General features: G+C 47.9%; 1 protein-coding gene across 8 annotated transcripts; it reads left to right on the forward strand.

Annotated features, from left to right (window-relative positions):
• The first annotated feature begins 1,155 nt into the window (after positions 1-1,155).
• On the forward strand, positions 1,156-7,857 carry FCRLA (Fc receptor like A). Of its 8 annotated transcripts, XM_062193730.1 has the most exons (6): positions 1,171-1,249; positions 4,670-4,679; positions 4,924-5,072; positions 5,356-5,622; positions 6,434-6,715; positions 7,562-7,857. In XM_062193730.1, exons 1-6 carry the CDS (start codon positions 1,171-1,173, stop codon positions 7,855-7,857), a joined length of 1,083 nt encoding a protein of 360 aa, XP_062049714.1. The 8 variants fall into 8 exon arrangements, with proteins under 8 accessions (XP_062049721.1, XP_062049714.1, XP_062049718.1 ...); XM_062193737.1 differs by lacking the exon at positions 4,670-4,679 and having other exon boundaries at positions 1,156-1,247; positions 4,927-5,072; XM_062193734.1 differs by lacking the exons at positions 4,924-5,072; positions 5,356-5,622 and adding an exon at positions 4,524-4,526 and having other exon boundaries at positions 4,670-4,684.
• The last annotated feature ends 13,185 nt before the right edge of the window (positions 7,858-21,042 follow it).

Below are 21,042 nucleotides of genomic sequence, written 5' to 3' on the forward strand. Positions count from 1 at the left end.
CCATATCGCCCCATTCCTGGCTCCTCAGGTTTCTCAAGCTACCGGATGCCTCCTGACTCAGATTCCCTCAGGATCAGTGGCTTGAGCTTTGGCCATGGGCCTGAGCCCTGGGTTTCCTGCTGGATCCTCTGAAGATAGATTTTCTTTTTCCCTTTGCTCGTCCTCGGAGAACGTTTCCTGCTTCATACTCAGATTTCCACCGAGACCAAGCAGCCTTAGCTGTGCAGACGCGGGGAGCTGAGAGATGAGTCTAGAGAAATTTTTGTACAAATTTTCGGGATTGGGATGATCAGAACCTAGAAGGGACTAAACTGATATCTACCCTAATCTGATATCTACCTTAATGTCATTACTTGCTTCTTGCTATATTCCAGTCCCCAGATATTGAAGCACCAGGATTGCTGCACGATGTATTTGCACCCGTGCTTTTCCATGACTTTCCATATAGCCTTCAAGAAATTTCCCACCCATCCTCAAGGGCTTCACCAATGAACTTGAAAGGTCATTGCATTGATCTTTTTTTTTTATATTTATTTATTTATTTATTTATTTGAAAGGTGGAGTTGAGGCAGAGGCAGAGGCAGAGAGAGGGAGAGGTCTTCCAGTCACTGGTTCTCTCCCAGAATGTCTGCAACAGCCAGAGCTGGGCTGATCTGATGCCAGGAGCCAGGAGCTTCCTCCAGGTCTCCCACGTGGGTGCAGGGACACAAGGACTTGAGCCATCTTCTACTGCTTTCCCAGGCCATAGCAAAGAGCTGGATTGGAAGTGGGCAGCCCAGACTCTAACTGGTGCCCATATGCAATGCTGGTACTGCAGGCAGTGGCTTCACCCACTCTGCCAGAGCGCCGACCCCCATTGCATTGCTCTTTTGCAGGGTGTATATGATGGCCCATTGGCTACCAGATAGTTGCATGCTTTGAAAGGTTTCTGGGCAATGTGAGGGAATTCTTGAATGGTCAAAAATGCCCTGTTTCATCTGTAGCCCCAGGGTTGACCCTGGAGCCAACCTGGCCAGATCTGAATGATGAAAGCCAATCACAAACTCAAAAATAGGCCCGAGATGCAAAGAGATGAGACAGTTAGGTTTACTTCCCGTTTTCTAATTTGAGTGGTTTCACGCTGAAGAAAATCAGTGTGCTGGGGTTGCAGGAGACCTAAACACAGTCACGATGAAGCTAGGCTCTGTCTTCATGAGCTGGACACTCTACCTTTCTCCTGTGATGCTCTGGGCAGCTCTGACGTTACTGGGTAAGTAGAATGCTTGAATGTTGGTGTGGGAAGGGAGATACACCTGCTTTGGGGAAAAGACTCCAACGTGAGAAGGAAGCAGTGTTCAGAGGCAAGGCATAAGAGATTTTGGTGTGTGGGGTTGAAGACTGAATGTAAAATTCTTCAAGGCTTTTCCATCCTAATAGTTCCCTATGACTAGGATAACTTCTCTAGCTACAATCTTGACTCTTTCCACCCTTTTGTGAGATGAGGTTCTTGCAAAAGTAGACTGCACTTACTCTCTCTGCTGCCCCACTCACTGCTCACGCTTGCGGTCTGGCTGTCACTGAAGTCAGTATTGCACAGAGCACAGTGACCTGCACGCTAACCAGGCCTTGGCACACCTTTTCCATCTTATCCTGCTGTCTTCCCTGCTGCACTGGGCACGGGTGAATACTTACTCCTTGGCGTTCTCCGCTCCCCCGGCTCCCATGAAACTATTTTCTGCAGGTGCTTCTCTGGGTTCTTCGGTAGCTTCTCTTCTCTTCTCCTTAAATAGTTAAATTGTCTGTAGTTACATCTTTGCCTCTCTATCTGCTTTCTTTACACAATCTCCTTCATGAGCTTATTTGTCTGCATAATTTTTTCCCTCTACAATTCAATTTTTAAGGGTCCCAAATCATATCCCTAGCGATGCTTTTGAACTTCACATTTAATTATCAAGTTCTGCTTTGTCTCACAAGTATCTCAGCACAATGTGACCGGGATTGAATTAATCTGTCCTTGGGGCCCCCACCTCTTCTAATTCATCTTCCATTATTTCTGACCTCTTATGGCATCCTCATCCATCTCGCCACCTGGCCCAGAAACCTGAGAAGCAACCAGGACTCTGCCCTGTCACTCTCTGTATCTGGCCAATCACCGAGTTTGGCAAATTTTATCTCCAGAGTTGTTCTTAGAGCCAACCCCTTCTCTGAAACATCACTAATGTCCTAGGATGAGCCCTCATCATTGACGATTGGGACTCACCCCATAGCATTGTTTCTTCTAAGATTTATTTATTTAGAAGGCAGATTGACAAACACAGAAGGAGAGACACAGAGAGAGAAGTCTTCTTTTTTTTCTTTAAAGATTCATTTATTTATTTGAAAGTCAGAGTTACACAGAGAGAGGAGAGACAGAGAGAAAGAGAGAGAGAAAGATCTTCCATCTGCTGGTTCACTCCCCAACTGGCTGCAACAGCCAGAGCTGTACCGATCCAAAATCAGGAGCCAGGAGCCTCTCCTGGGTCTCCACGCTGGTGCAGGGGCCCAAGAACTTGGGCCATCCTCCATTGCTTTCCCAGGCCACAGGAGAGAGCTGGATTAGAAGTGGAGCAGCCAGGAGTTGAACCGGCGCCCATATGGGATGCTGACACTGCAGGCGGCGGCTCCACCTGCTATGCCACAACACCAGCCCTGAGAGAAGTCTTCTAACTATTGGTTCACTCCCTAAATGCCAGGGTTGGGCTAGGTTGAAACCAAGCTCCATGAACTTCATCCAGGTTTCTCACATGAGTGGCAGAAACTCAAGCACTGAAGCCATTATCCTCTGCCTCCCAGGCAAATTCAGCAGGAAGCTGGATTGGAAGTGGAGCAGCCAGGACTCTCACTGACACTCTGAAACAGACAGAGTAATTTCTTTTTTTAAAGATTTATTTTATTTATCAGTCAGAATTACAGAGAGCGAAGGAGAGAGGTAGAGACAGAGAGAGAGAGAGAGAGAGAGATCATCCACCCACTTGTCCACTTCCCAAGTAGCCACAATAGCCAGGGCTGGGCCAGGCCTAAGCCAGGAGTCAGGAGCTTCTTCCAGATCTCCCATGTGGGTTCATGTGTCCATGTACTTGGGCCATCTTCTGTTGCTCAGAAGTGGAGCAGCCAGGACTTGAACCAGCACCCATATGGACTAGAACCAGTACCCGCTAGACCACAAATAAATAGTAAATCCAATAAATCCCAATCTTTGCATATTCACACAGCAGACTCTTACCTGCCTGCAAGGCTTTGCTTGGACGGCTACCCCTGCCTGAGACGAGCTCGCTCCATGGGTTCCCGTTCCCCTGCCCTCTACAAACTTTAGGTTTCCTTTAAGGGGCATTTTCTCCAGGAAGCCTTCCCAGAACCCTTGTTTCTGCTCAAGTGGATGCCTGTGATAGCTCTTTCTGATTGCTTTTCCCCTCCTTTTGCTGAAAACAGTCTCTTTACATGCATGTGTCTTCCACTACACTTAAAGCTAACTGAGGGCCAGGACATGCCTCTTCGTTTTTGCTTTGTGCTAAAAACTGCAGCCTTGGAATTAGATAGTCTGACTTCAAGCCCCTCTTTGATTTACCAGCTCTGTATCACCTTGGAAAGGGGACATTTTTCTCACTCTGATTCGACTTTCTCACTTGTAAAGTGAGAATAATAATACCAGCCACACGAGATATATTGAGTGAAAGTGCCAGATAGCCCAACAAGGTTTTGTTTTTAAAAAAGAAGAGCGCAGAGGCAGCTGAGTGCAGCTGAGTGACAGGAGGTAGAAAGGAGGTAGAAGGAGGAACCGAAAGGAGGTAGAAGCCTGCGAGAAGCTCTAGAGTGAGCACCTGGCCTCCTATGATGCGAATCAGGAAGTAGGAAGGGGCCGTGGTAAGGGAAGCTGCAAGGTCAAAGCGGACCACGGGGCCACTGGGATGGAAGGGGCCAAAGGCAAGCGGGACAGAGAAGGTGAGCACCGTGAGTGGCTATGGCTGGAAGAGGGCACGAGGGGAAGAAGGAGATGGTATAAGTGGCACCGCCCCTGCCTGGATTAATCACCGAGGTAAGGCATAGGTTGAGGAGATACAGTCAGAAATCCACACCTCTACGTTTCAACCCAGAAGCAAAGAATGATGCTACAGTTCCCAATGTACAGACGGGGAGTAGTGGGTCTGGGGTGCAGAGGACCCACTGTTGACAGGGAAAGCTCAAGGGACAGAGGACATTAAGATAGAGATGGGTCAAAGACCAAGACCTGAAAGGGGGAGTGAGAAAGGAGAGACCCAGCTAGCTATGGGAAGCTATTTGGTGTCCTCAAGGCCTAAGAGCCAAGTGAATTTTGGGAAAATGAGAATTCAGAAGAAAGCCCCTAAGGAGGGTCTGAGGACTGCCATAGACCATGTCAACGTGGTGAAGACAAAGAACACTGATTTTGGACTCACACGCACCTTTCCTACTCCATTGGTCATTTACTTTTCTACACCTGTTTGTTCACGATTCATAATATGGGAATGAAGTCACCTATATGATGAAAGCAGGTGAAGACTGAGTAGGATAACACATCAAAGTGCTAGCCGATGGTAATGACCGTTAGAATCTGATGTTTTCCTTTCCCTCCTGTCCTGTGCCTGCTGCCCTGGGTTCACCGTTGTCTTTGGCATCTGGTTGCCTGCACCAACAGCTGGATGTCATTCTGGTGAGTTCACTGTCTTCAATTCTCTCCCTTCCCTCTTTCTTAAACCATGCTCTGTTCCTTGAGATCACACCAGCTTAAAGTTACCCACTTGAGACTCTTTGGGGCCTCTTGGAAAAAAGGTGTTGGTGTCTCCCTAGTCTCAGGAGAGGGAGAAACTTCTTGGGGGGGGGGTGGCGATTTCCTGTCCTATTTCTCTAAATTGCAGCATCATTGTCTGGATCTCCCTGGACCATGCCATCTTCTGCTGCCAATCTTGAGACTCTGCAGTGTGATGGACCCATCAGCACCAGGGAGAGCAGCTGCCACACTGATGCTGACCCAAGAGACGATGACTACGAAATCAAAGCCTACACTTTCAGCGAACCCTTCCATCTGATTGTGTCCTACGGTGAGGCCCTGGGAAGGCCCTGTCGAGTGCCCTAAGCCCCTCCTTTCCATCCCATAGCCCACTCAGGAAGGTTCTCCCAGAACTCTGGCCATGTGATGAGGTACTTCCTTCCCCCACCTTCAGCCCATAGCAACTGGGGTTCCCTCAGTCCTAGGCCCTGGAGAAGTTGTTCCACATTCTCGACCAGGGGTGAGAGTTACCTGGACCCTACTGTGGGCATCACTGGGAGACCTCCCAAGGGAAGCAGTGGGTAACACTCAGCTCTTGCTCTTCTGGGCCACAGACTGGCTGATCCTCCAAAGTCCATCCAACCACCTATTTGAAGGGGACCCACTGGTTCTGCGCTGCCGAGCGTGGCAAGACTGGCCACTGACTCAGGTCACCTTCTACCGAGATGGCTCAGCTCTGGGTCCCCCCGGGCCCAACAAGGACTTCTCCATTGCCGCGGTGCAAAAGGCAGACAGTGGGCGCTACCACTGCAGTGGTGTCTTCAGGAGCCCTGGTCCTGGAAGTCCAGAGACAGCAGCTGCCGTGGCGATCACAGTCCAAGGTGAGCACTAAAAGCAGCACCGCCAGGGTGGAGGCAGATGAGGTGGGACGAGGAGCTCAGTATGGGGGTCTTTGGGCCGAAGAGGAAAAGGCCACGGAAGGCTTGGGATGCAGCTTGCTGGAAAATGCCCAAGTTGGATTTCCAGGAGGGGCAAGAGCTAGGCATTGTTTTTTCAAGTCATTCAGCACCACCCAGTTGGGCATGTTTCACACCCAACTGGCCACGCTACCCAGCATTTACTGATGGGTTGTGAGGACTCTTGTAGGATTTGTCTACCTCTGGATCTTATCTAGTCCTGTCTCCTGGAAGACAGTCAGAGCCTGACAGATTCAAATGCAGCCTTTTTTGTTTTTCTTTTTTAAATATTTATTTTATTTATTTGAAAGACAGAGTTACAGAGAGAGGTAGATCCAGAGAGAGAGAGGTCTTTCATCCATTGGTTCACTCCCCAAATGACTGCAACAGCCAAAGCTGAGCTGATCTGAAGCCAGGAGCTTCTTCCAGGTCTCCCATATGGGTGCAGGGGCCCAAGGACTTGGGCCATCTTCTACTGTTTTCCCAGGCCATAGCAGAGAGCTGGGTCAGAAGGGGAGCAGCTGGGACTAAAACCAGCACACCCATATGGGATGCTGGCGCTTCAGGCCAGGGCTTTAACCTGCTACGCCACAGCGCTGACCTCCCAAATGCTCTAAGAGAGCTCAATCGTGGTGGAAATAAGGAAAAGGAAGTAGGACTGGGGTTCTTTGCCTGTCCCAGGTCTACCTGAGTATAGGATGGCTCAGCTCTTCTTTCTCACCTCTCTTTCCCCCAGAACTGTTTCCTGCCCCGGTTCTCCAAGCTGCACCTTCTGGGCCTCAAGACGGAAGCCTGATGACCTTGAGCTGTCAGACAAAGCTGCCCCCGCAGAAGTCAGCCACCCGCCTCCTCTTCTCCTTCTACAAGGATGGAAAGCCAATGCGCAGCAGGGGCCGCTCCTCAGAATTCCAGATCCCCATAACTGCAGAAGAGCACTCTGGGACCTACTGGTGTGAGGCAGCCACTGAGGACAACCAAGTTCAGAAGCAGAGCCCCCAGCTGGAGATGAGGGTGCATGGTGAGTTAGTGTGTGTGTGTGTTTATGTATGTATGTGTGTGTGTGTGTGTGTGTAAAGTCGGGGAGGGGAGGGTGGCTGGGCCCATGACTGGGATTCAGTGTGATAAAGTTAGGAGGGAACACAGAGGAGGCAGGAGCAATAAGCCAGAGTCCCCGAGGATGGAAGGCAGCACAGACAGCAAAGCCCTCCTTCAGATTGGGCTATTTCACCACTGCACCAAACTAAGACCCGAGCCAGCTCCATTTCTGCTTCCTATAGGCCTTAAGGGCCTGACGTCATCTCTGGGCATATGCAGAGCATAACAGATACAATATGGTATCCTCATCTGATATGAGGATGAGGTAGTCCGGAGTTAATAATCAATTCTTGGAGCTACCATTAAGAAGGCTGCACTTGACCTGAACTACACCCAGGGGAGATGTTAAGGGTGATGGGGATCTTGGAGCCTTGTCATATGAGAAATATTGGAGGGGACAGGGAGGGGTGCTCTTTCTGAAAAGGAGATGACTCAGGGGCCCGCAGAATGGTCCTCAAAATGAGAATTAGCCTAACGTCCTCTACAGTACAGAGCTTGACCTAGGTCTATGCTTCAGGGAATGGGATTCTGCTTTGCTAGAAGAGGAATTGGCTAATAGTCACGACAAGGCCTCATCACCGAAGACTTTTAAGCAGAGGTAACCAAGCTTTAGATCAAAATTTGGATCGGGAGGGATACCAGCGTCCTTGTCTCTACTGCCATGGGGCCCCACAGCCACCTTCAGAGAACAAGAGAGATTGTGCAGGCTCATGAGGGGAGAGCAGGGCCAGACTTCACTCTTGTCCGTGCCTCCTGTCCCACCATCCAGCTCCCTCCGGCTCCGCTGCACCCCCCACCTTGAATCCAGCTCCGCAGAAATCAGCCGCTCCAGAAACTACTCCCACCGAGCCCCCTGGGCCTCCGCCTCCACAGCCAACCCCTGCTTCTGAGGATTCGGGCTTCTCCTCTCCTCTGAGGGCTCCAGACCCCCATCTGTATCACCGGATGGGCCTTCTTCTCCAGCACATTCAGGATGTGAGAGCTCTCCTCGGTCATCTGGTCATAGAGCTGAGGGACTTGTCTGGCCACCTGAAGCCCGGGGCCACAAAAGCTCCTGCAAAATAAAAGCAAGCGATTCGCCCGCCATATTGCTCGACCAGCTCCAATAAACCCAGCTCTGTCTATGTTTCTCTTCCTGTCTTGCCCGTGTGCACAAATAGTTGTCCTGGTGTTTGGTAAGAACAATGCAGACAGGTGAGCGTAAATAAATGCGTGCAAAGTGATCTCTGGAGTTTGGTTCTGCTTGTGTAGTCTCTGTCCACATAACAACAGAATTCTGTTTTCTCTGGACTGGCAATTTCCTTCTGTTGTGCCAACCAGAACCTGGTGACTTAAAGAGGAGCAATGAGGTAGATTTAATGTGGTGAGCCTCTCCGACCCCAGGGCATTTGGCAACAATTGGCTGTTGCTCTTGGGGGTAGGGATGTGTGTGCTACTGGATTCTAGTAAGCAGAAGCCACAGGTGCTGCTGACATCCCATAATATATAGGACAACCCCTTCAACAAAAGATTGTCTGAGAAACCCCAGCCTAACGAAAACTAGGGTAAGCTCTGGGGCGAAACTTTACCTCAACCGACTGCTCTCCCCTCTCAGCCTCCATCATACAAGTGTTATACACAAGTGTTGAGTTGGTGCCACGGCCTAAATGTTGTGTGCCACCGCCCCCTCCCTGCCCCAATCTGTATGTTGAAATCCTAACATGGAAGAAAATGATATAAGGCAGTGTGACCTTTAGGGGTGATTAGATCTTCAAGGCAGAACAATTATGATTGGGATTAGTGCCACTGATAAAATACCCTAGGTGGGGGGACAGTGCTGTGACAGTGGCTAAAGCTGCCACCTACAGTGCCAGCATCCCATATGGGCATCAGTTCAAGTCCCGGCTGCTCCACTTCTGATCCAGCTCTCCACTATGGCCTGAGAAAGCAGTTAGAAGATGGCCCAAGTGCTTGGGCCCCTGCACCTGGCTCCTGGCTTTGGATCAGCTCAGCTCTGGCCGTTGCGGCCATTTGGGAACTGAACCAGCGGATGGAAGACCTTTCTTCTCTTTCTCTCTCTCTGCCTCTCTGTAACTCTGACTCAAATAAATAAATAAATCTTAAAAAAAAAAGAGGCCCCAGATGGCTCACGCCCCCTCCAGCCCTGTGAGGACATAATGAGAAGCTGCCTTCTATGAACTAGAAAGCAAGCCCTTACCAGAGAGCAAATCTGTTGGTGCCTAGATACTGGACTTCCTGGTCTGCAGAACCGTGAGAAGTAAGTTCTGTTGTATATAAACTACTCCATCTATGGTATTTTTGTTGTAACAACCCCAGTGAACTAAAGCACCTGGTCTTCGCTACATGCCCAAGTTTACGCCGTGTTAAGAATATTCATAAGCTTCTATCTGGAGAGGGCTCAACCTTTGGGATAGAGAGGCCATAATACTCGCACTCATAATACAATTGAAGTAGGGTATACAGAAATCTACAGGATCCTATTGTATTCAGAAACATGTGATCAAGTAAGTCATTGGCAGAATGGCAAATATTTGTTTTCATCCACTTGTCTGAAATATTTTCCTTTTAAAAATATACATGGATCTATCTTAGTACCATATTAACACTTCTGTCTATGCCCGACCTGCAATGCTCAGCCAATGAGAGCCGGCCTGGCAGACTCTGTGGCAACCGTTGGTGGGTGGGTCAGCACCTCATTTTCTTTTTTTTTTTTTTTTGACAGGCAGAGTGGACAGTGAGAGAGAGAGACAGAGAGAAAGGTCTTCCTTTTGCCATTGGTTCACCCTCCAATGGCCGCCGCGGTAGCGCGCTGCGGCCGGCGCACCACGCTGTTCCGATGGCAGGAGCCAGGTGCTTCTCCTGGTCTCCCATGGGGTGCAGGACCCAAGGACTTGGGCCATCCTCTACTGCACTCCCTAGCCACAGCAGAGAGCTGGCCTGGAAGAGGGGCAACCGGGACAGGATCGGTGCCCCAACCGGGACTAGAACCCGGTGTGAGCACCTCATTTTCTAGTGACCGTAACCAAGGGGAGTTTTGTCGTGTTACCCTGAATTACATGGCATTCCTTTGTGGTCTTTATTCTGTGCAGTTTTGATTCATGAAGATTTACAAAAGGTTGTGTGCATTATTATTCCAGACATGCCACAAATAAAAGATTATAGACTCACGCTAGATGGTAAAAAATGAGCCTTGGCCGGCGCCGTGGCTTAACAGGCTAATCCTCCGCCTTGCGGTGCTGGCACACCGGGTTCTAGTCCCGGTTAGGGTGCCGGATTCTATCCCGGTTGCCCCTCTTCCAGGCCAGCTCTCTGCTATGGCCCGGGAAGGCAGTGGAGGATGGCCCAAGTCCTTGGGCCCTGCACCTGCATGGGAGACCAGGAGAAGCACCTGGCTCCTGGCTTCGGATCAGCGCGATGAGCTGGCCGCAGCGGCCATTGGAGGGTGAACCAACGGCAAAGGAAGACCTTTCTCTCTGTCTCTCTCTCTCTCACTCTCCACTCTGCCAGTCCAAAAAAAAAAAAAAAAAGCCTTAAGGCAGTTTCTAGAACCTTCAGGGGGAAAGAGCTACCAATTGGGAACTGCTAGAAGTCTGTAAATCTCACTCCAGTCTGAGAGAAATGGTTAATGATTACCTGAATGGAGTTGGTCAGCAGTAACCAGAGGAATGGCATGATTTAGGTGGATTTGAAAAAAAACGAGACTCGACTGTCACCAAACCATGTTGGATGTGTCTCAGAAGATTCCATGTTATAACCATTCTACACGGCGTTCCCTTCAGTTAATACTCATTTTCCTTCTCTCTTTTTAAATCACTAAACATTTACTACCACTTAAATGAAAGATCAGTTGACACAGAGGTTTTTGTTTGTTTTTGATTCTTAGGCTAAGACGGCTGAAGAGGTGATTATTGCGCATGCGTTATACTCAGCCACAGCTGAGAACATTAACTGGTCCGGAATGTCACAGTCCCGGGCAAAGGGCCACCAGGGACTGTTTTGCTGTCTGCATAGCGAGTCTCATAGGCGGTTTCGGTGATCTATCAGCAAGGGAAGTTTCAGATCCTCCCAGAGACAAGCTGCAGAGAGTAGCAGAGAGTCCAACAACTTGTCCCAGCGTCCCGGGGTCCAGCTTCTTACTTCTTAACTTCTGCTTCTTTGGCCATCATGGGTACACGCGTTAGCACTTAACTTGGATCTCTGCCTCATCTTTATTCTTGTGTGCGTCAGCCTGAACATTTGCTTCTTCCTCCACTTGGCTCTCACAGCACCAAGGGTTCCAAGAAGGTAGTACTAAAGCTGAGAGAGACCCAGAATCTTGAGACAGCTCTGGGAGCCTGTGCTGTGGCGTAGCGGGTTAAACCCTGGCCTGCAGTGCCAGCATCCCATATGGGCGCTGGTTCTAGTCCCAGCTGCTCCTCTTCCAATCCAGCTCTCTGCTATGGCCTGGGAAAGCAGTAGAGGATGGCCCAAGTCTTTGGGCCCCTGCACCCACATGGGAGACCCGGAAGAAGCTCCTGGCTCCCGGCTTCGGATCAGCACAACTCCCGCTGTTGTGGCTATCTGGGGAGTGAACCAGTGGATGGAAGACCTCTCTCTCTCTGCCTCTCCTTCTCTCTCTGTGTAACTCTGACTTTCAAATAAATAAATAAATCTTTTTAAAAAAAAAAAAGACAGCTCTGGTGCTGGACCAGTTACTAGTGTGTCTTCTTGCACAGGTGGCAACATCTCTGATGCTTGCTTTTCTTATGGCCTTCAATGCTGCTTTTCTCTGAGATAAGAATCATCAAAATCATAGTAGACATTTATTGAACACTTACTTTGTGCTAGGCACCATACTAAATCCTTTAAATTTGATTTCTAATTTATATGTTTTTGGTTTAAAATTTTTTTATCCAACATGAAATACACATTTTTTATTTTATGGGATGCAATGTAATATTTTAATATGTGTATGTAGTGGAAATTGACCAACTCAAGCAGTAAACATTTTAATTTTCTTTTTAAAGATTTATTTATTTATTTGAAGTCAGAGTTACACATAGAGAGAAGGAGAGGCAGAGAGAGGGAGAAAGGGGTCTTCCATCCGCTGGGTTGCTCCTCAATTGGTCGCAATGGCCGGAGCTGTGCCGATCAGAAACCAGGAGCCAGGAACTTCCTCTGAGTCTCCCATGCAGGTGCAGGGGCCCAAGGACTTGGACCATCTTTTACTGCTTTCCCAGGCAATAGCAGAGAGCTGGATCAGAAGTGGAGCAGCTGGGACTTGAACCGGCGCCCATATGAGATGCCAGCACTGTAGGTGGTGGCTTTACCAGCTATGCCATAGCACCAGCCCAAGCATTTTCATTTTCTTTTCTTTATGTTTGGAGCCTACCAGTCCCTCTCTTTCAGTTCTTTATATTGCATATAATTGTTATTGTGAACTACGGTCATCTCACTGTGCTGTGGAACACTAGAACCTATTCCATCTGATTGCTTGGATAGCCATTATCCAATCCCTCTGTCCTTTATTCTTCCACCCTTCCCAAACACTATAATCAGTAATCTAAGTTCAAACTGACATTTCCCCCCACATATGTGAAGGAATATGAGATAGTTGTCTTTCTGTCCTGGATGATTTCACTTAACTATCTCTAGTTCCATTCATTTTGCTACAAATGTTAGGATTTAATGTTTTTTTTTTTTTAAATAAAGATCTATTTATTTATTTGAAAGGCAGAGTTACAGAGAGGCAGAGGCAGAGAGAGAGAAAGAGGGAAGGGGGGGAGAGAGAGAGAGAGAGAGAGAGAGAGAGAGAGAGAGTCTTCCATCCACTGGTTCACTCTCCAGATAACCACAACAGCTGGAGTTGCACTGATCTGAAGCCAGGAGGCAGGAGCTTCTTCCCAGTCTCCCATGCAGGTTCAGGGGCCCAGGGACTTGGGTCATCTTCCACTGCTTTCCCAGGCCATAACAGAGAGCTGGATAGGAAGTGGAGCATCCAGGACTCGAACCAGCACCCATATGGGATGCTGGCACTGCAGGCAGCAGCTTTACCAGCTACACCACAGTGTCAGCCCCAGGATTTTATTCTTTTTGTGACTAAATAATATTCCATTGTGTACATATGCCACATAGTCTTCATCCATTCACCCATCAGTGAGTACCTAACTTGATTTCATATCTTGGTCATTGTGAAGAGTGCCACAGTGGACACGGGAGTGCAGGTAAATGTCCTACATGCTGGTCTCTTTTGGATATATATACCCAGAAATGGGATAGCTGGATCATTTGGTAGATCTACTTTTTTAGTTGTTGTTGGTTTTGTTTGTTTTGTGTTTTTTGTTTGCTTTCATGGGCAACTCCATACTAGTCTCCATAATGGCTGTGTTACCAGTGAATCGCAGGTTTCTTGTCTTCGCAAAAGAAAGAATTCAGGCGTGAGACAGAGTAGTGGAAAGTAAAATAGCAAGGTTTATTAGGGAAGGGACATCCATAAGAACGGATGGGCACCTCTCCAGACAGAACCTGAGAGAGAGTGCCCAGCTGCTCGGACTGGGGGAGAGTGAGGTTACATGGTTGAGTGGAGAGAATACACCTGGGCAGGCCAGGCGGGCGGCTCAGCAGAGAGGCAGAGGGCTGAGCGCGCAGTCCGGTTGAGGCCAGGGTTTTTAAGGGGATGGGCCTTCCTTCCCTACTTCTGCTCCTCTTGGAACAAAGGACTTTTTGGATGTAAATAGAAAAACTCCTATCTGAGTTTTCTCCCTGAAGTTATCAGACAGGGGGAAGCCTGACTGGCATCACCCGGCCTTAGAGGAAGGATGGTTATCAGGTAGAAGGGCAGGGCAGGATGCATATTTGAAATGCAGATACTGGGCTGCACCTGGAAGGTTATCAGCAGAAGGGGCGGGGACCCCCACCTGGCAGGTTATCGGGTAGGAGGGGCAGGGCAGGATGGGAACACTGGGCTGCCCCTGTTATAGGGATGACTTTGAGATGCATATGCTGGACCCAAATGTCTCCTCAGGCCTTCGTCACACACAAAAGCTCATATCTGACTTCCTACCTAACAGCTGGACTAATTTGTATGCCCACCAACAGTATATAATAGTTCTCTTTTTTCTGCATCCTCACCAGTATTTTTTTGTGTGTTTTTGGTCATTGTTATTCTAACTGGAGTGAGATGATATCTCATTATGGCTTTGATTTGCATTTCTCTGATGACTAGTGTACTGAGCATTTTTTTCATATATTTTATGATTGTATCTCTTCTTTTGTCAAATATCTACTCAGATCATTTATCCATTTCTTAACTAGATTGTTTGATTTTTGATGTTGAGCTTTTTTAGTTTTCTGCAAACAGGAATAATTTGACTTCCTCCCTATAATAATATCCCTTGTATATTCTGGATATTGATCCTTTCTAGTTATAAAATATTTTCTCCCATTATGGTTGCTGTCTTTTCACTCTATGGGTTGCTTCCTTTGCTGTGCAGAAGTTTCTCAGTTTGATACAATCCCACTTGTCTAAGTTTGCCTTTGTTGTCTATGCTTTTGTGGTCTCATCCCTTACCCAAAAAGCTGCTATCTGTATAGATGTCTTGGAGTGTTTCCTCTATGTTTTTCTTCTAGTAGTTTCATAGTTCCGGGTCTTACATTTACATCTTTGATCTACTTTGAGTTCATTTTGTATTCTATGTGTGTTGGGAGGAGGTCTTGTTTTAGTCTTCTATATGTAAATATCCAGTTTTCCCAGAATCATTTGTTGAAGAGACTCCTCTTTCTCTGGTGTTTTTGTTGACTTGGTTGGGAATGGATTGGCTAGATGTGTCCATTTCTGGAATCTCTGTTCTGTTCCATTGGTGTATGTGTCTGTATTTATGATAGTAACCTGCTGTTTTGGTTACAAAAGTGCTATAGTGTGTTTTGAAATCAGGTTATGTGATGCCACCCGCTTTGTTCTTTTTTTTCTTCAAAATTGCTGTGCCTATTGTGGTCTTTCATGTTTTCCAATGGATTTTAAGATTTCCTACTAGTTCTGTGAAGAATGTCATAGATGTTTTGATGGGGATTGCATTGAATTTGTAAATTGCTTTGGGTATACATTATACTGCTGCACAAAAATATTTTTTCTTTCTATTCCCGTGCCTATAAGCTTCTTTCTATTTTTAAAATTTTAATTTGGGCTGGCATCACAGTATAGCAGATTAAGCCACCGCATGTTATGCTGGCATCCCATATGGGTGCCAGTTCAAAGTCCTGGCTGCTCCACTTCAAATCCAGCTCCCTGCTAATGTGCCTGGGAAAATGGTGGAATATGGCCCAAGTGCTTGGGCCCCTGCACCTGTGTGGGAGACCTGGAAGAAGCTCCTGGCTTCTGGCTTCAGACTGGCCCAGCTCTGGCCATTGTAGCCATTTGGGGAGTGAACCAGTGGATGGAAGATCTCTCTATATCTCTGTCTCTTCCTCTCTCTCTGTAACTCTGACTTTCAAATAAATCTTTAAAAAAATAAACAAAACAAAACAAAACAAAAACTAAGACACAAACACACATACTTTTCTGCTTACACAGGGACAGGGTCCTCCCATCACTGTCATCTACCTCCACATCTGGTCCCATATGAAGGCCTACAGGGAAGCTGTCACTTCCTATGATAACAATGCCTTCTTCTGGAATATCTCCTGGGGAAAGTGCCTGTGGCTGTTTCACAGTTAACTTCTTGTTAACCAGTGAAAGGCTTACACCTAGTAAAGCACCTATAAAGTACAGTGTAGAAAAGACTTAAAGCAGTACATGTTACACTTCATATTAAGTCTTATGGACCATATATAAGTGTGTGCTGTACTTCTATAGGGCGGGCAGCACAGCAGGTTGGTTTGTACCAGCATTACCATAAATACTTGAGTAATGCCCCTAAAATGTCACTAGCTGTGGGTGATCCTGTGCCTGGCTGGAAGCTTCCTGCCTAGCCCATGCAGGAGGTTAGAGAACATGGCACACCATGCCTCCCTGGGAGGACCCTATGACCTGACTGCTGGTAGGCGGCAGGAGCCCCAGGCACATTGCCCCCACCCCCACCTCCTGTTGAAGGGCCTTGCAATTGTCCATCAGGTAAACAGCTCCCAGGTGTGCTCCAGGCCCATAAGCACCACCTGGGAGGCTACATAGGCTGCATGACTTTCAAGCTGATTGGAGAAGCATAGCGGGTGCCAATATCAGCATTATCCTATAGATTTAGTGTTGCCCTGAACTAGCTACGCCACCTCTGCCTGCCCTTTAAAAGGTGCTCTTGATTGTTAATAAATGGACATGTTCAACAAAACTTGTCCCCAGTGCTTCCTGTCAAAGAACGCCATCACCCACCCCCCCACCCCACCCCCACAGTGCGGGCCTTGCAGGATGAGTCTGCCAACTAGGTAACAGGGATTTTTCATCTGCTGGGTAGTCTCATGGGACCTTCACCTTAAAGGTGATCCATTGCTGACCGAGATGTCGTTATGTGGCACCTGATGGGATACGCACCCCAGTTTCTGAGCCTACTCATCCATTGATGGATACTTGGGCTGTTTCTGTAACGCGGCAGTTATTAATGATGTTGTAACAAATGGGAGTATGGCTATCTTTACAAGGTGGTTTCATTCCCCCTGGGTATGTGTGTCCAGAAGGGAGTCGGAGAGAGGGTGGAGATGAGGAATTATTATTTGGGGTATGGTTTACGGCCTGTGCAGTTTAGTATCCTGTAATCCACAGAAGAAGACCCGGTGAGGCAATACCAGGTGTTAGCTCTGAGATAAGCATCAGATAACAAGCATATTAAAGGAAAAACTAGTCACAACACTTCTTGAGAGAGGTCTTCAATCTGTTGGCTGCAATAGCTGGGGCTGGGCCAGTCTGAAGCCAGGAGCTTCTTCTGGGTCTCCCACATGGGTGCAGGGGCCCAGCACTTGGGCCATCTTCCACTGCTTTCCCAGGCATATTACAGGGAACGGAATCAGAAGTGGAGCAGCTGGGACTCCTCCTGGCACCCAGAGGGGATGATGGCACCACAAGTGGTGGTCTTACCCACTATACCACAGGGCCAGTGCCCTAGTCTCAACACTTCTGACACCAAGTATGTGGGTCCTCCACACCAAGACACTCTCTGCAGATTTTAACTGAGTGTCCTACAATTTATCCAAGTCCGTCACTAACAACTGCCAGTTAGCACAGCCCTACAAGTTAAGGATGCAAACCCACTGGACAGCCCCAACTTTAGAGTAATTTTTAAGTGTCAGTCCCCCAATACTACTCATTGATCAGCTATAAATCAAGGCTTTCTACAGCTCTCTCCTTCTGTCTGATAATTTGCCAAAATGGCTTACAGAACACAGGAAAACAGCTGGTTTCCTTTAGCCAGTGGATACAGGTATAGGACTGACCATGCGGGGAGATGCACGGAGCTTCCACACTGTCTCTGGGCATGCCCCCCTCCCAGTCTCTCCACATTCTCACTCACCTGCAAGTGCTCCAGTCCACTACGTATGTACAGATTGGTGAAATCGTTGGCCATTGGTGATTAATTCATTCTTCAGCTCCTTTCTCTTCCCAAAAATGAGGGGGTGGAGTTGACCCAGCCCCCAGCCTCCCAGGAGTCATGGCATTAGTGTAAACTCAGCTCAGGTAGAAGATATTTTTAAAATTATTTTTATAAAAATTTTTAAAAGATTTATTTATTTATTTGAGAGGCAGAACTACAGAGAAGCAGGGGCAGAGACAGAGAGATCTTCCACCCACTGGTCTCTCTCCAGATGACCACAACGACAGGAGCTGCACCGATCCGAAGCCAGGAGCCAGGAGCTTCCTGGTCTCCCATGTGGGTGCAGGGCCCGAGCACTTGGGCCATCCTCCACTGCTTTCTCAGGCCATAGCAGAGAGCTGGACTGGAAGTGGAGCAGCCGGGAGTTGAGCTGGCGTCCATAGGGGATGCCAAAACTGCAGGCAATGGCTTTACTCGCTATGCCACAGCGCCGGCCCGAAGAGACTTTTTATAAACAAGAAAAGATGTTCCTCTTACCCCAGTCTGTCAGGAAGGAGGTTTTAGGTTCCAAGGTTTTAGGAACTCTGTGCCAGGAACTAGAAGAAGAGAGAAAATTTATATTTCTTTTTATATCACATGTATCCTTTATTTTGAAAGGATATGCTCATACACCCCATAACCCAGAATTCCATGCTTAGGCGTACATAACCAAGAGAAGCTTGACCATACATGTACCAGAAGACAGGTATAATAATGTTCATAGTAGCATTGTTTGTAACAGCAGAGATTTAGAGTCAATTCAGATGTCCATCAACAAAAAATGGGTAAATTGTGCAATTTTTACAGAATAAAATACTGTATAACAGTGGAAATGAATATTCATAGCTACAGTGCAGCAGCATACAAGAATAGGAACAAGGGGTCTGTAGTGTAGCGTACCAGTTCAATCCCAGCCACTCCACTTCTGAGCCAGCTGCCTGCTAATGAGCCTTGGCGAGCAGCAGAAGATGGCAGAAGAAGCTGCTGGGTCCTGGTTTCAGACCAGTCCAGCCATCTCCAGCTGTTGCAGCCGTTTGGGGATTGAACCAACAGATGGAAGACCAATTCCTCTCTCTCTCTCTGTAACTCTTTTAAATAAATAAATCTTAAAAAATTACTATTGGGCCGGCATTGTGGGGCAGTGGGTAAAGCCGCCACCTGCACTGCTGGAATCCCATATGGGCACCAGTTCAAGTCCCAACTGCTCCACTTCTGATCCAGCTCTCTGCTATGGCCTGGGCAAACAGTGGAAGATGATCTAAGTGCTTGGGTCCCTGCAACCGTGTGGGACACCCAAAGGAAGTTCCTGTTTCCTGGCTTCAGATCAGCCCAGCTCTGGCTGTTGCAGCCATCTAGGGAGTGAACCAGCGGATGGAAGATCTCCCTCTCTGTCTCTACCTCTCTCTGTAACTCTGCCTTTCAAATAATTAAAATAATAATAAAAAAGTAAAAGAGAAAATACTCTCTCAGAATGCCATTTGCGTAAATTAACAGCACTAATTTTTCTCAAGGATAAAGATATGCATGATAGATAGATATGAACACACAGTAAACATCTTATAGTGGGTGCTTATGGGGAGGGGAGCAGGATGGCAGTGTGACTGAAGGCTAAAAAAGCATTTATGAAAAGACTGGGGGGGGGCGGGCGGCGGTGTGGCGCAGTGGGTTAATGCCCTGGCCTGAAGTGCCGGCATCCCATATGGGCGCCAGTTCGAGACCCAGCTGCTCCACTTCCGATCCAGCTCTTTGCTATGGCCTTGGAAAGGAGTAGAAGATGACCAAAGTCCTTGGGCCCCTGCACCTGCGTGGGAGACCTGGAAGAAGCTCCTGACTCCTGGCTTCGGGTCAGCACAGCTCCGGCCGTTGCCGCCAACTGGGGAGTGAACCATAGGATGGAAGACCTCTCTCTCTGCTTCTCCTCTCTCTCTGTAACTCTTTCAAATAAATAAATAAATCTTAAAAAAAAAAAAAAAGACTGGGAAAGACTCACAAGGACGGTCTTGACTCACAAGGACGGTCTTCCATGAGCAGCATCTTGAACCCCTGATAGGGAGAGCGAGACAGGAGTGAGATCGACTTCTGTTCCACTTGCAGTTCTATCACCTCGGTCTCCTTGTATGTAAAGTGGAGATAATAATAATCCTTCCTCTAATGAAGCGATATCTGAGAAGTACGTGACACGGGATCTACCACAGCCGGTCTGAGAGTACGGTGGTGTCATGGGCAGCAGCAGCAGCATTCTCTCCATATCACCATCATCACTGAGGCCACTTTATATCTCCAGAATTCTTACCAAGTGCTAACATATCTTGTCCAGAAGTTATGCTGTGATAGGCTTCAAAGCATTGCTCAAGTAACAAGCGGTAATTGCTAAAGGTCTATGAATAGTAAAAGAATTAGAAATTTGGTGGTGGGGGGTAGGGGAAGGCCAGAATATCCTAGGGAAGAAAGGATTCCATCTGGGGAGAGCAGAGGAGAGCCTAGAATAAAGAAGTGTTGGGGGGTTGGCACAATGGCATAGTAGGTTAATCCTCCGCCTGCGGCGCTGGCATCCCATATGGGCATGGGTTCTAGTCCCAGCTGCCCCTCTTCCAATCAGTTCTCTGCTGTGGCCTGGGAAAGCAGTAGAGGGTAGTCCAAGTGCTTGGGTCCTTGCACCCACATGGGAGACTGAGAAGAAGCTCCTGGCTCCTGGCTTTGGTTTGGCGCAGCTCTGGTGGTTGTGGCCATTTGGGGAGTGAACCAGCAGATGGAAGACCTTTCTCTCTGTCTCTCCCTCTCACTGTAACTCTACCTCTTAAATAAGTAAATAAATAAATAAAAATCTTTCCAAAAAACAAAAAGAAGTGTTGGGTGGGAGATCTTTGCTGTCAGATTCTGAGCATAGTCTGATAGGAACCTATCAATGGCTCCAGAGATTTCCAGGGAAGACTGCACAGCTCATGAATTGTTGACGGAGTCAGATTTTTTTTCCCCCCAGAATCCGGTAAAGGAGCTAAGATCTATGTTCTAGGTGATGAGCGGCTAAAATAGCTTGTGTAGACTAAGGATAGCTGACAACTGTGTTGCATTCAGGTTTCAGTCAGGTACAGATGTGAGACATCCGGGATGCTGTGGACCATGTGGGGAGCCGGACTCTGGCCCTGAGACGAAGCACAGTGTCACACAGCTCAGGCACCCCTAAAGCTGGTGGGTGATCATCTCTGCTCTTCTCCCCTACCCCACCCCTCCACTCCAGGGCACAGGAGCAAATATCTCCCTACTTCTCAGACCTATACGACTTTACCTCTTATAAAAACCTGCTCTCAAAGCATTGTTAAACGTGGCCAGCTTCATGTAAATGACAAAGCCCACTTCTCTAAGAGGCATTTGCCTTTTTAGCAGAGACTAGCGTGTTAACCTATAACATGAGGGGCTTCTCTGAGCGGAACACTGGGCATCAGCAGCGGGGGAAGATACCATCTTGATGAGAGCAGACAGTCTGACAACTGATCTCTTTCCTGCCCTAGCTCCAAGGGAAGAAGCTGCCCTGGTTCTAGTTGGCCACGGGTGAGGCAAGGATAGAGTCCAAGGAGACATACTAGCAGGTTGGAAAATGCATTAAGTATTTACATGAAAAGTCAGGTTCCCCATTGCTCAGGTATGATCACATGACTCAGAGCACAAGAAGTAGAGCCGGAAGGTCAGATCTGAGAAGCATCCGTGGGGCTGATGCAGC

The sequence above is a fragment of the Lepus europaeus genome, chromosome 5, assembly GCF_033115175.1.
Source record: "Lepus europaeus isolate LE1 chromosome 5, mLepTim1.pri, whole genome shotgun sequence".
Taxonomy (NCBI): domain Eukaryota; kingdom Metazoa; phylum Chordata; class Mammalia; order Lagomorpha; family Leporidae; genus Lepus; species Lepus europaeus.

Excerpts from the sequence above, each read along its gene's own strand:
- FCRLA (XM_062193730.1), top strand. The coding sequence starts at position 1,171 with ATGAAGCTAGGCTCTGTCTTCATGAGCTGGACACTCTACCTTTCTCCT. Across the intron at positions 5,623-6,433 it reads CGTGGCGATCACAGTCCAAG|AACTGTTTCCTGCCCCGGTT; the intron begins GTGAGCACTAAA and ends TCTTTCCCCCAG. Across the intron at positions 6,716-7,561 it reads GCTGGAGATGAGGGTGCATG|CTCCCTCCGGCTCCGCTGCA; the intron begins GTGAGTTAGTGT and ends CCCACCATCCAG.